We start from the raw sequence: 12,672 nt of genomic DNA on the forward strand, positions 1-12,672 counted from the left end.
TGGGAATGGGAATGGGGCATAAGTATGTAGAGGGNTAAAATATCTATTACAAAATTGGGTCAAGAAACTGATAAAACACTAATTAAATTTTATTAGGTTTGAATTATAGGTATGTAATTTAAAAAATATATATATTTTTAAATAGAGATTTTTTGGGAATAATAATTTAATTAAAAATTAACTGACATTAGAAGTTAATTATTAAAAAAAATATATTTAAAAAAGTTAAATGAAGAATAATTCTATATAAAAAATTCCGATCTAAAATTTAAAGAAAGAATCTGTTAAAGATGAAAATTAAAATATAGTAAAGACGAGAACTACAACGTTATTTATTTTATAGGTAAAATCATATGATCCTCCCTCACATCATACAACCCTCATTTTAGTATATAATTTATTTATCTATTTTCTTATTTAATTTAATTTTCTACCGTTTTTCATTAAAATAACAATTATATACTTTCGCCTAGTATTTTTATTTTGAAAATGCTTGAAAAAATACTTTCAACATTTAAAATTGGTCAGAAAAAAAAAATTAAAATATCTCTTAGAGTCGAATATAAAATATTTATAACGGTTGGATGATGAAAGTCCTCGACTAATTTAGGGGAATGATCATGCGTTTATAAGTGAAGAATACTAACTTCATTGGTTTGAGGCCTCTTGGGGAAGCCCAAAACAAAGGCATGATAGCTCATGCTCAAATGGGACAATATCATACCAGATAGTCGTGTTCGTCTAACAATAACAACCCATCACTAATCTCAATTAAAAAAAATAAATATTCTTTTTTTTTTAAAGTAGAGTTGAGTTGTAACCCTATTCTTGAGTTGGTCTGATTGACCTGATTAAGAAAATGTCAACCGAACAAAATTTTTAATTTTCCAATATTTCAATCAAACATTTTATAAAAGGAAAAATTAAAAAAAATAGAAAAAAAATAAAAGGAATAAAACATATAAATTATATAAAAATAAGTGTTATATTAAAATTTTTTGGAATATGAAAAATCACAAAAAAAAAAATATATATATAATTATAATCTAATTATATATATATATATAAAATCTTTTTTAGAATTTCCGAATATATTCTATAGAATTGTACGAGTTTAAAATGGAAAAAAAAAAAAAAAAAAAAGAAAGTGAATAAAATCTTGGAATAATTTAGAAGTTTGAAAATTAAAAAAAGTGAATAAAGAATAATTTTTTTAAAAATAAATGTGATAAAATATGAAAGAAAAAGTAGAAATATTTAAAAAAAGAAAAAAAAAAAAGAAAAAGAAAAGTTATTCCTCCGGCCCACAAAAGCCCATTATTCATTAACCCAACGGCCCGCCGGATAAAACCCAGCCTTTTACTAAAGGTCTTCTCGTCACCGTCGCATTTGTCGACCGATCACTCAGCCGGCGGTGAAAATGGCGTCTCGTCTGGTGACTCTGTTCTTCCTCCTCCTTCTCACCGCCTCATCACTGCCCGTCCTCTCCCTCTCTTTCTCCCAATTCAAATCCCTATTTTCGCGCGCGCATTCCCTTATGTCTCGCGTCGCCGATCTCCGTGCCTCTCGCGGCGACTTCTCCGGCTCGCAACGGGCCAGGGTCATCGCTAACAAGCTCGAACGAGGCTTCGGAGGATTCGGTTTCTTAGCGTCAATGTGGTCGCTAGCTTGGGACTACGCCAAGAACTACGCATGGAGAGATCTCGCCTTTTCGGAACTCTACGACGCCATTCCCGACATGAACGAATTGCTTAGGGCGTTGGCTGAGTTAACCGGGTTGGAATCGGACACGGCGAGGGCAAGGTGGGTGTCGCGGAATTACCAATCTCTCTTCAGATTATGCAATTCGATCTTGCAGAGGCTTCTCAAAGTGTTTTGGAAATCGGTACGTGAATTGAATGGGTCGTTTTTTTGTTTGCTCGTAAGGTGTTTGTTAAAATGCCTGAATGAAAAATGGTGCAATCTGTGTTTGTTTTGGGGATGGGCAGGGGGCTTGGAGGGATGTGGTGGAGACAATTCGAGCGGAGGTGATGGATGGTGGATTGCTGAAGGATTGTTTGGAGCTGGGAAGTGGCGATTTGAGAGGAATGATTCAGATTTTGAAGGATTTGGCTTTGAATTTTCATTCCTCCTTTGGGCGCAGGAATGAACTGTGAGAATCGAGAATTATAGAACTTTGGGATTGTTTTCATGTCCTATGTTGTTTGTTGTTTTTTTACACATTTTGTAAATTATCATAAACAAGTATTTGCATAAACTGACTTCTGTACATATTAGCTTGCTTTTTAGAATTTTAAGAAATAATTGAATTTACGAGAAAGGTGCCAAACACAGATGATCGGGAAACATTGGTTTGGGTTTTAGACTTGCAAGAAACTATTGAATTTTCCAAAAAAATGGATATATAGCTGGCGTAGTTGCTTTTCTACATAAATGATTTCCATGATGGATAATTTATCCTATTTAATTTGATTGTAATAAGTGAATATAGTGATCAAGGGTGAATGGGTTCAATTAACCTTTCAAAATTTTGAAGTTGGATTTGTAATTTGATTGTAATCAGTGAATATCGTGATCAGAATGGTGAATGTGTTAAATTAACCTTTAAAAAATTTTTGAAGTTGGATTTGGCTTAATATCCTGATAAAAGTAAATGTGTTAAACTTTTGAAATTTTGAAGCTGGATTTGGCTGATTCAGCCAAAAATGAAATTTTGATAGTTAAGAACACGAGGATCGATTTTATATCATTTGTAGCGGCCCAGATCCACGCCAGTAGCAATTGTCCTTTTTGGGCTTCCCCTCAAGACTTTAAAACGAGTCTACTGGGAAGGTTTCCATACCCTTATAAATGGTGTTTTGTTCTCCTCCCCAACCACCACCGTGGGACATCACATTGTAAATAGTCTCCAAAATTCATAAAGGACCGAACGACAACTAGGTTTAAATTTTAAGAACTAAAATTTCGACATGCTTTCCAAAATCTCATACTAACGAAGATAATACTTTTTATTTATATATCCACAATCTTCCCCTTAGCTACATCGTAACTTTGCCTCCGAGAATTGGTGGAGCAAATAGCCACATAAACAAAAAACTTTCTGATCAAGTTTCTAAGTTTTCCTTTGGATTTATTATTATAAAATTTGATTTAAGATATAAAAATATTTGCGGAATATATTTGGTTGTATAACTGTAATTAATTGTGAAATATACTTTATACGGTTAGTTAAGATTTTTTTCTCTTATTTTTTAGTTGACAATATATTTTATCTTATTTCATGGGTTGGTTAATAGTATATTTTATTTTATTTTAGTTGATTGGTTAGTAATATATTTTCGAAGTTCGTTGGTAACTTTTATCCTATTTAAATATTGTGAACATTAATGAATGTCGTATTTTCGATCTCATTCTTAACATGATATCAAAGCACTTCGAGATGAATGCTCTAGCAATTTTTCAAATACAAAAGTCGATAGCAATGATGTCACAGGGAAACATGACACTGTTAGCATATTTCACCAAGCTCACAACACTCTGGGATGAATTGGAAGCGCACCGCACACCGTTTACCTGTAATCAACGCGAAATACATGTTGATCAACGGGAAGAAGACAAGTTGATGCAACTACTCATGGGGCTCAATGAGTCTTATAAAACGGTGAAATCTAATATATTGATGATGACTCCATTACCTAACGTGAGACAAGCCTACTCATTACTTGTACAAGAAGATATGCAACGTCAGGTAACTTTTGAACCTACTGAGAAGACAACCTATTCAAAATTCACCAAGGACAAATCATGTGAACACTGCAATAGAACTGGCCATACAATTGATGAGTGTCGAATCCTTAAGTTTTACTGTAAATTTTGTGATAAAAGGGGACATACAGAGGATCGATGTCGACAGAAAAATAATTTTGGAAAGACAGTACAAGTCAACCAATACAACAATCGTGGATATCGATTATCTGCAAATATGGCTAATGCTTCTCTTCTGAATACAGAAGAACGATCACCTAATTCCATTCCAATTTTTTCTGCTGAGCAATTACAACAAATAGCACAAGCCTTATATGCATTCAATCATCGTTCTTCTGGTAATTATGACCGTTACATTAATACTGCATGTTTCTTTCCAGTATTTGCATTATTCTGACAATGTTTCCTTTAACCCTTAAATTAAACAATGTTTTATGTGTGTTCATTCAATTTAAACATGATGTCGCAAACTTACCAATGACTTAAAATGTTGTGTCATATTCTATCCCGATTCTTATGTTATGCAGGTCTTGGCTACAGAAAGAGATGATTGATTCAGGTAAACAATTCGGAGGTCTATTATATTTCTTCATCTCCAATCAAATCTTCAGCTCATCAAGTATCTCAGTCATCTGATTTGTGGCATTTATGCCTAGGTCATCCTTTATTTTCTCGTTTTAAATTTATAGCTGATCAATTGCATCTTAATAATGCAACTTTTTCTCATAACGGTAGTATTTGCTTGTTAGCCAAAATAAACAACACATTGTGCCTTTGATCGGTTAATGTTTAGGGACCTCATAAAATAAAATTTCAACCCATTTTGATTTGCGTTTTTTTCTCTATATTGTTGATGATTTTACTCTATATACTCGAGTTTTTCTTATACAACATAAATCAAAATTACATCATTTTCACTAAAGCTACAGTAATTTAATTTTTTGAAATACAAGTTAGGTGTGATTGATATACACTCGAAGAGAATATTATGAAATTTGATTTAAGATATTTGTAGAATATATTTTGTTGTATAAATGTAATTAGTTTGAAATATATTTTAAATAGTTGTAATGTATAATTAGTCTGTGAAATATATTTTAAATAACTGGAATTCCTTAATATTTTATCTTATTTTCAAGAGTTAGTAGTAAAATTTCTCCTTGTTTTTAGGAGTTAGTTGAGATCTTGTGTCCTAGTTAATCGTTGTGGACCAAGATCTTGTGTCCTAGTTAATCGTTGTGGACCAAGATCTTGTGTCCTAGTTAATCGTTGTGGACCAAGATCTTGTATCCTATTTAAACGTTATGAAAGAAGATCGTACTTTCGATTATTTTTAGGAGCTAGTTGGTAGCCTGTAACCTATTTAAATGTTCTCAGCTTTAATGAAAATTGTACTTTCGATTCCACTTCTGTTTCTCATTCTTAACCGTTATAAACACAAATTGTATTGAAAAGTACGTATCAACCAATGTACAATATGAATTCTCGACCCAGAAACTTAGGAGGTTGAGAGAATTGAATGACTAAAAGGGATTATTGCACAACAAGCAATAGGTTATTTTGGGTTGCAAACAAATCTGGCACTAAACTGAACAAAACAAGGGAAATTTACCTACAAATCCAAGACGGGGGAAGAACATTGGAGGTGGTTCATATGCTGCTTGCAGATCTCGATGAGAGGCTCCGGCTGCTTGAGAGATGGCCTCTTCTTATCTTCTCCTCTGCGTTCTGAAAGCATCTCAGCGTTGGAAGCTTCCAACGCCTTCTGTGGCTAAGACTGTGATGAATGGTTTCAAGCCTTGAGATTATAAGCCTAAAATTTGGTCTCTTTGATGGCTTCTCATGCCAGCAATCTTCAATCAACCTGAATGCAAATGTCATTTAACATAAGATCGAAGCGAGACGAGACGAGATGAGATGAGAAGGGAAAGTTTTCTTCAATAGATACTTTTGTACAATTGACGACAACATTGCAAGTAAAGACAATAACACATGCATAGTTTTCGTTATATTGCTTTAAAGCTGTTTTCAAATATGCAAGTCCGAGATAGTGTCTTATGATGGAGTTTTAAATGTTTATTTCTGCATAAGAGAGTATGTTATGATGACAGTAGCGACTTTAAGTTTTAGAAATCTAGGGTAGTTACAAATGGTACTAGAGTCAGACACCGGGCGATGTGCCAGCGAGAAGGTTGAGCCCCAAAGGGGGTGGACACGAAGCAATGTGCCAGCAAGAACACCGGGCCCTGAAGGAGGGTGGACACGAGGTGGTGTGCCAAGAAGGACACTGGCCCTGAAGGGGGTGGACACGAAGCAGTGTGCCAGCAAGGACACTGCGCCCTAAAAAGGGGTGGACACGAGGCGGTGTGCCAAGAAGGACACTGGCCCTAAAGGGGGTGGACATGAGATAGTGTGCCAACAAGGACACTGACCCCGAAGGGGGTGCACATGAGACGGTGTGCCATCAAGGACGCTGAGCCCCAAAGAGGGGTGGATTGGGGGGTCCCACATTGATTGGAGAAGGGAACGAGTGCTAACGAGGACGCTAGGCCTTGAAGGGGGATGGATAGTGAAATCTCACATCGGTTGGGAAGGAGAACGAAACATTCTTTATAAGGGTGTGGAAACCTCTCCCTAGTAGACGCGTTGTAAAAATCTTGAGGGAAAGCCTAAAAGGGAAAGCCTAGAGAGGACAATATCTATTAGCGGTGAGCTTGGGTTGTTAGACATTATCCATACTACGTGTCACAACGCATAAGAACACTGTGGCTTACTCTTTGATTCCATGCGCGTAGCATTTAGCTGGAGCTTTGAAAGCTGGTCGTACACCGCCGGCATACTCTTTAAGAATAGCATTTTCTTTCTTGTTTGAAAATGGCGGTTGGCCTTCGATCATCTACATCATAATAGCGCAGCATCTCATTCATTAATATCCAACTCAAGTCAAGACATCCACAAGTTGATATCAATTTAAAGAGTCCAAACCTCTTGTAGTATTAAAGCAAAGGAGAAGACATCCACTTTAGTATCATATCCATTGTTCTTGAAAACCTCTGGAGCAACATATCGGCCTGTCAAACAAGAACCATTTCAGCATTTGCTATGGTAAAAGAAAGAGAGCTGGGAAATCTCACATGAAGTGTCTTGACAAGTCAGTGGCTTATCCTCCTTGACTGTGAGCAGCTTGCTAACTCCAAAGTCTGCAACTTTTAGGCTTCCAGTGTCATCTCGCAATATATTTCTACAATCACACAACAAAAAACAGAGAAGCCAAGCCAAATTTAGGAAGTTTCAAGGAATTAGAGGAGTTGATTAGAGCGGAATCAGCTCTTACGATGGCTCGAGATCACGGTGGATGATTGGTGCGGGTTTGTTTTCATGCAAATAGTTCATTCCCCTGAACAGATTTTCAGTAAAGAAACAAACAGATCATTTCCCACAGAAATGAAACATAACAAGAACAGATGAACAATTATATGGGGTGAAAACCTTGCAATATCAAGAGCAAATTTCACAGCTACAATTGGTTTTAAAGCTCCTTTTTTCTGTAAAAATTGGCAAAGATCTCCCTGCAGCTCAAATTACAATAAAATGTAAGGAAATGGGAATTGAATTCATATGAAGTTTCTCGTTTTCAAAAATGAATTGGATAGATATTCAAAACGAGAAGCGAAGAACCTTAGGCAAATATTCGGTAACAATCATCATGGGACTACTTTGAGTGACAGCACCGAGAAATTGAACGACGTTCGGATGCCGAATCTTCTGAAGCAATGCAAGCTCGTCTCTGAAAGCGTTCCTGAGTTGCCATGGGAGAAAAGTTATGGTTGAACTTGTTGAACACAACTCTTTGTGGGAAACACTCGCACTCTTTATTAAAACCAATAAAAAACAGAGCGTAGAAACTACTAAACTGCTTCGAATTTCTTTTGGGTTGAAAACCTACTTAGCAGAGACTAGACAATCTATTCCTAAAATATTTAGTTCTTTTGCTTAAATACCTAAATCATTTTTCTAAAATGAATATATAATGAGCTCATACAATTATTAAACTTGACCGTATTGTGCTAGTGATGATATTTTAACAGAACTAAGAACTAAGCTCTAGTTCGTTCAGAATTTAAGACACTTACACTTTGTCCTCATCAGAAATCACATCCTCGGGAAGCTCTTTGACCGCAACTCGGATTCCGCGCCACGATGCTAAATGGAAGGTTCCCTGGAAGGGGTTTGTAGATTAAGAAGTGTAATAAGAAAATAAGAAGAGCAGAAAGAAGAAAAAGTGTTGAACCAACCTTGGTTAAGTTGACACTGTTTGTGAAGTCAAATTCTTTAGGATCAATTTCATATTCAGGGACTTCACGAGCATGCTTGACGAGCATGGGAGCTTTCTGAAATTTGCAGCATTATCAACAAAAGAAAGGCATGATGAATGAACATAATCTGGCATTTGGGGAAAAAAAAAATGAAGAGTCCAAGAACATTGGAAGTACCAGATGTTTTGCGCCGCTTTTTTCCAACAATTTGATAACTTCGTGGTTTTTGTAGAATATAGCATCTGCGAGAGGCTGTTATTCCAAACTTAGATTATCACAAAATGGTGAAAAAATTGTAATTTTACCATTCAAATGATTCTTAAATCACTCAAAATTACGCTAATTTACTCAACTATTCTCTATCTTTTTTAAGAAATCATATGAATTCTTAGATAAATTTAAAAAAAGAAAATTAATTTTTTTTCTTTAAAAAATTAGCGTGTTTTTTAAAATCAAATAGATAATAAAACAAAGAAAACTAAGAGGTAAAAGTAATATATTTATTTGTTTATTTTAGAAAATAAAAAATAAAAAACTAAAGTCTTGTTTGATAATTATTATTAATTTTTTTGTCTTTTAAAAAAGATTAAATATTACTTCTATTTACCTATTTCCTTAATTTGAAATTTACATTTTACATCTATTTTAAAGCAAGCCAAATTCTGAATAACAAATTAAATAAATAAAAACTTATTTTTGTTTTCATAATTCAGCTAAGAATTTAAATATTTTGTTTAAAAAAAGTTGATGAAATTTTAAAATAAAAAAAAATTAAAAAATTCTAATTGTCAATATATGAACAAAAATCGACACCTCATGCATTATCTCAAAACTTTTAAATTTACTTTTCAAAATTGTATTTTTGAAATTTTTTTAAAAAAATTAAAGATATTTTTGAAGTTTTTAAAATTTAAAAAGGGTATTTTTGAGATATTTTGAAAGTATTTTTTAAATAAATTATTAGCTATTTTTATTGGATATTTAAAGTGAAAAGGTATTTTAGATTTTTTTTAGTTCATGAATATTTAAAATTTTTAAAAATTTATGGATATTTTTTTTTAGATAAGATATAAAGGTTAAGGGTATTTTTATTAATTTAGAAAAAAAAAAAACTATTATAATATTTTTTTAAAAAAATAAATTTGGTTGACGGTTGACCTTCTACGGCTAGGTATCATTCATATCAGAAGCAACTGCTTTCAATCCAATCCAAACCATCCATTTTTTTCCTCCAGAAGCTAATATTTTAATTTAATAAAACATATTCCTACACCGACCAAAAATTAAAATAATTTTTTAAATAAACTAAATTAAAAAAGAAAGTAAACGCAAGNGGAGCAAGAAAATTACCGTACTACCCCAGCAGTCTTTGGGGTCAATCTCCGCTCCTCGCCGGAGCAACAAATCGACGATCTCCGTGCAACCTTGACAAGCAGCAATATGAAGCGCCGTCCGATTATCAGCATCGTGAAAATTAACATCAACTCCAGAATCTATAAGCTCCTTAATCGCTTCCAAATCGCCTTCATTTGCCGAATACATCAATCTCACTCCCGGATGGATCTCCTCCCCGTCCTCCGTCGCCTCCGCCGCCTCCGCTGTCTCCTCCGTCTGCCGCTCCGGCGCCATCGACGACTGCTTCCCTAGCAGAAACCTCACTCCGTTGTTACTCGTATTCGTCTCCATTACAACACACAGAACTTCGTTTCTAAAACCCTAACACAACCAGCCTCCGATGAATCTCCGGCGAAGATTCCACAAAATTAGTAAATGAATTGAACAATTACGATTTCGCCGCTAGGTTTCCGACTCGAATGAACTCGAAATTTCACGATCCAAATCGCCGCGCAAGCAAAAATGGAGAACTCGTTTCGTTTCAACTTTCAAATTTCAGAAACATTTCAGATTGTGAAGTTTTCAATTTATAGCGCGTGGAAGAACCTGTTTTCCGTCGGTAAAGTGCACGTTAGCAATTACCCTTCTGAATTTTCTAAAATGCACTTCCCGTTAACTTCCCCGTCTCTACTTGACGGAATCTGTTTCTCCTCTATAGCGCGTGGATGACGACGAACTCGTGCTTATTCGCAGATGGGTACTTATCGCCTGTGACATACTCAGAATACAAATGAAATCCTAACCGTTGGTTTGGTGGACTTTTCTTCCGTTGAATATTATTGACGGCTTGAATTTGATATTGCTTTGTATCTTGATGAAAACGAGATTACCAATGCTATGTGAATACGACGTCGTATGATAGTCGGTACCCGATACAAACAAGCTTGTCATGACGTGGGCCCCCGGCTGACGTGGCTTCTTAAGAAAATAAATATAATATTACATGACCGAAACATTCCAACATTATGATAAAAAATAAAAAATAAAAAAAAGAATAAAATATGATAACGTAATAAATTACTCATTTTAGCATATGGTTTAATGTTGATGTAATATGTTGGAATAAAAAGTCTTCCTCAATCCCATTTCTAAGTCAAAATTTAAGGATTGACAAATGTTTTTAAAATATGATATTTAAATTTAAATAAATTCCAGACCCGAGTAAAAGAGCGGTACATAAATAAACAAAGACCATATCGAAATGAGAGCAATCCTAAGAATAAGATGACTATGAAAAACTTAAAAGAATTTAAAGTAATTACCTATACCAACAAGGTGCATCTTCCTTTTCAGCGGCTTAGTTATAAAAACTTTATAATTAATCGCATTTTGCTCGAAAAAATTCTATGTTGAGTGAAGACAAAAACGTGCTGGAATGACTCATGTTAGAAGCAAAGAGTAAGTAACCTGACCATGTCATAGGAGACCGGGAAATGGGAAATGATCCTTATCCAAATTGAATACGATTACGATGACGATTATTATTGTTATTATTATTATTATTGGATTGGGATAGGGATAGGGAGGAAGAATGTGAGTTTTTATTAAGGGATAAGGATTTGAATATGGGGAATGAATTTGTTTGTAATAATTGGCAAGTTGTGAGGGGTAGATGGGAATTCACATGATTTTTGGCCGCCTTTTATCCATACGACTCCATTCATTCAACTTCAAACCAACTTGAATTTACATTTGTGCCCTTTATTTTATTTATAATATTATATTTACCCACCTACCCAACACAAATCACCTTTTTTTTTTTTTTAATCTTAATAATATAATAATTAAAACATTTTCGTATGTATATATTTATTTATTTGAATTTTATTTTTTTCTCCAACCATTTTTTAAAAATAAAATTTTAAATTTACGAAAATGATGAATATGCAATCTTCGTGACTATTGATTCGGTGGATCTTCTGACTCTTAATCGGGTTGCCTTCCCAAGTCTCGTTGGTGTTGTTTATAGGTCTTGTTGTACATTGAGATGACCATCTCTAGTCTCCCTGCAGGTGAGGAATCCGCTCCTGAGTCGTCGCTCTGCTGCGTTTAGTCTGACCTCTAGACACGTTTGGAAAGTAGAGAGTGTGACAACGTACATGCTTCCCTTTATTTCGTAAGGCCTTTTCATCAGTTATAGAGTTTAGTGGATCGAGTAAAAAAAAAAAAAAAAATTTGAAGGAGTCTGTGCTTCCTCGATTGAAGTAAGTACAAATGGTATGGTTCAAATTTTTCTACGAACATACTTAATCCTTTTTAAAAAGCTTGATTTTCTCGAAACTATTAGAGTTACTATGGATCTTCCGACTCCCAATCGGGTTTCCTTCTCAAGTCTCGTTGGTGTTGTCTGTAGGTCTTGTTGTGCCTTGAGATGACCATCTCCAGCCTCCCGGCCCGCTTTCGAGTCGTCACTTTGCTGCGTCTAGCCCAACCTCTAAGCACGTTTGGAAAGCAGGGAGTGTGACGACGTACACGTTTTCCTTTACTCCATAGAGCCTTCTCATCAGTTTGGTGGATCGAGAATTTTTTTTTTAAAAAGTCCGTGCTTCCTTCATTGAAGTAAGTACAAATGGTTTGATTCGAATTTTGTACTGACAGACTTAATCCTTTTAAAAAGAGCTTGATTTTCTCGAGTCAAGAGATTATATTATATTTGATCGCATTATTTTATTTATTAAATAAGTTCGGGTTGAAAAATAATATTCCAAAAAAATAAAAATAAAGAAATTATGAAAAACACAACATTTTCTTGCATGTTCTCACGTGTAAGAAACCAATTATCAACACTTTTAGATAATAATAATAATAATAATAATAATAATAATAATAATAATAATAATAGTAATAATAATAAATCTAAAAATAAGAATTAGTCAACGCTTTACTTTTTCAAAGCAACAAAAATTTACAAACACCTAGTCTTCACACTGTTGACAGCTGTAAATTGTCTCACCGATTTTTAGGAAATATTTAAATATATGTTTTTGGTTTTTTATTATTTTAAATGATCATGCTCTTCTTATTAAAAAAAAAAATTATTATTATTAATTTTTTATTACTCGGAGTCGATGAGAATTAAATTTGTAGCTTGAACACGAATTAACAAGGACCCGAGCCTTTTTGGACCGTTCGTAAGAACAAGCTTAGGCTAATAGTCTCGTGAGCCAATTATTAAGGTTTGGGTTAAGTATTAAGA

General features: G+C 34.3%; 2 protein-coding genes across 2 annotated transcripts; one reads left to right on the forward strand and one right to left on the reverse strand.

The window, feature by feature from the left end:
* The first annotated feature begins 1,310 nt into the window (after positions 1–1,310).
* Positions 1,311–2,269, forward strand: LOC111801426. The gene is made up of 2 exons (XM_023685422.1): positions 1,311–1,885; positions 1,989–2,269. The coding sequence occupies exons 1-2, from the start codon at positions 1,421–1,423 to the stop codon at positions 2,154–2,156; spliced, it is 633 nt and encodes a 210-aa protein (XP_023541190.1). The 5' UTR covers positions 1,311–1,420; the 3' UTR covers positions 2,157–2,269.
* A 2,891-nt stretch (positions 2,270–5,160) lies between these two features.
* LOC111801428 (integrin-linked protein kinase 1-like) lies at positions 5,161–9,956 on the reverse strand. The gene is made up of 11 exons (XM_023685424.1): positions 9,432–9,956; positions 8,259–8,333; positions 8,061–8,156; positions 7,899–7,984; positions 7,444–7,564; positions 7,255–7,334; positions 7,100–7,162; positions 6,900–7,006; positions 6,751–6,836; positions 6,540–6,661; positions 5,161–5,629 (listed from the first exon to the last, which is right to left on the reverse strand). The coding sequence occupies exons 1-11, from the start codon at positions 9,765–9,767 to the stop codon at positions 5,416–5,418; spliced, it is 1,386 nt and encodes a 461-aa protein (XP_023541192.1). The 5' UTR covers positions 9,768–9,956; the 3' UTR covers positions 5,161–5,415.
* Positions 9,957–12,672: the final 2,716 nt, after the last annotated feature.

This window comes from Cucurbita pepo, chromosome LG09, assembly GCF_002806865.2.
Source record: "Cucurbita pepo subsp. pepo cultivar mu-cu-16 chromosome LG09, ASM280686v2, whole genome shotgun sequence".
NCBI classification, from domain to species: domain Eukaryota; kingdom Viridiplantae; phylum Streptophyta; class Magnoliopsida; order Cucurbitales; family Cucurbitaceae; genus Cucurbita; species Cucurbita pepo.

Excerpts from the sequence above, each read along its gene's own strand:
- LOC111801428 (XM_023685424.1), bottom strand. The coding sequence starts at position 9,767 with ATGGAGACGAATACGAGTAACAACGGAGTGAGGTTTCTGCTAGGGAAG. Across the intron at positions 8,157-8,258 it reads AAAGCGGCGCAAAACATCTG|AAAGCTCCCATGCTCGTCAA; the intron begins GTACTTCCAATG and ends TGCAAATTTCAG. Across the intron at positions 6,662-6,750 it reads TTGCTTTAATACTACAAGAG|ATGATCGAAGGCCAACCGCC; the intron begins GTTTGGACTCTT and ends ATTATGATGTAG.
- LOC111801426 (XM_023685422.1), top strand. The coding sequence starts at position 1,421 with ATGGCGTCTCGTCTGGTGACTCTGTTCTTCCTCCTCCTTCTCACCGCC. Across the intron at positions 1,886-1,988 it reads TCAAAGTGTTTTGGAAATCG|GGGGCTTGGAGGGATGTGGT; the intron begins GTACGTGAATTG and ends GGGGATGGGCAG.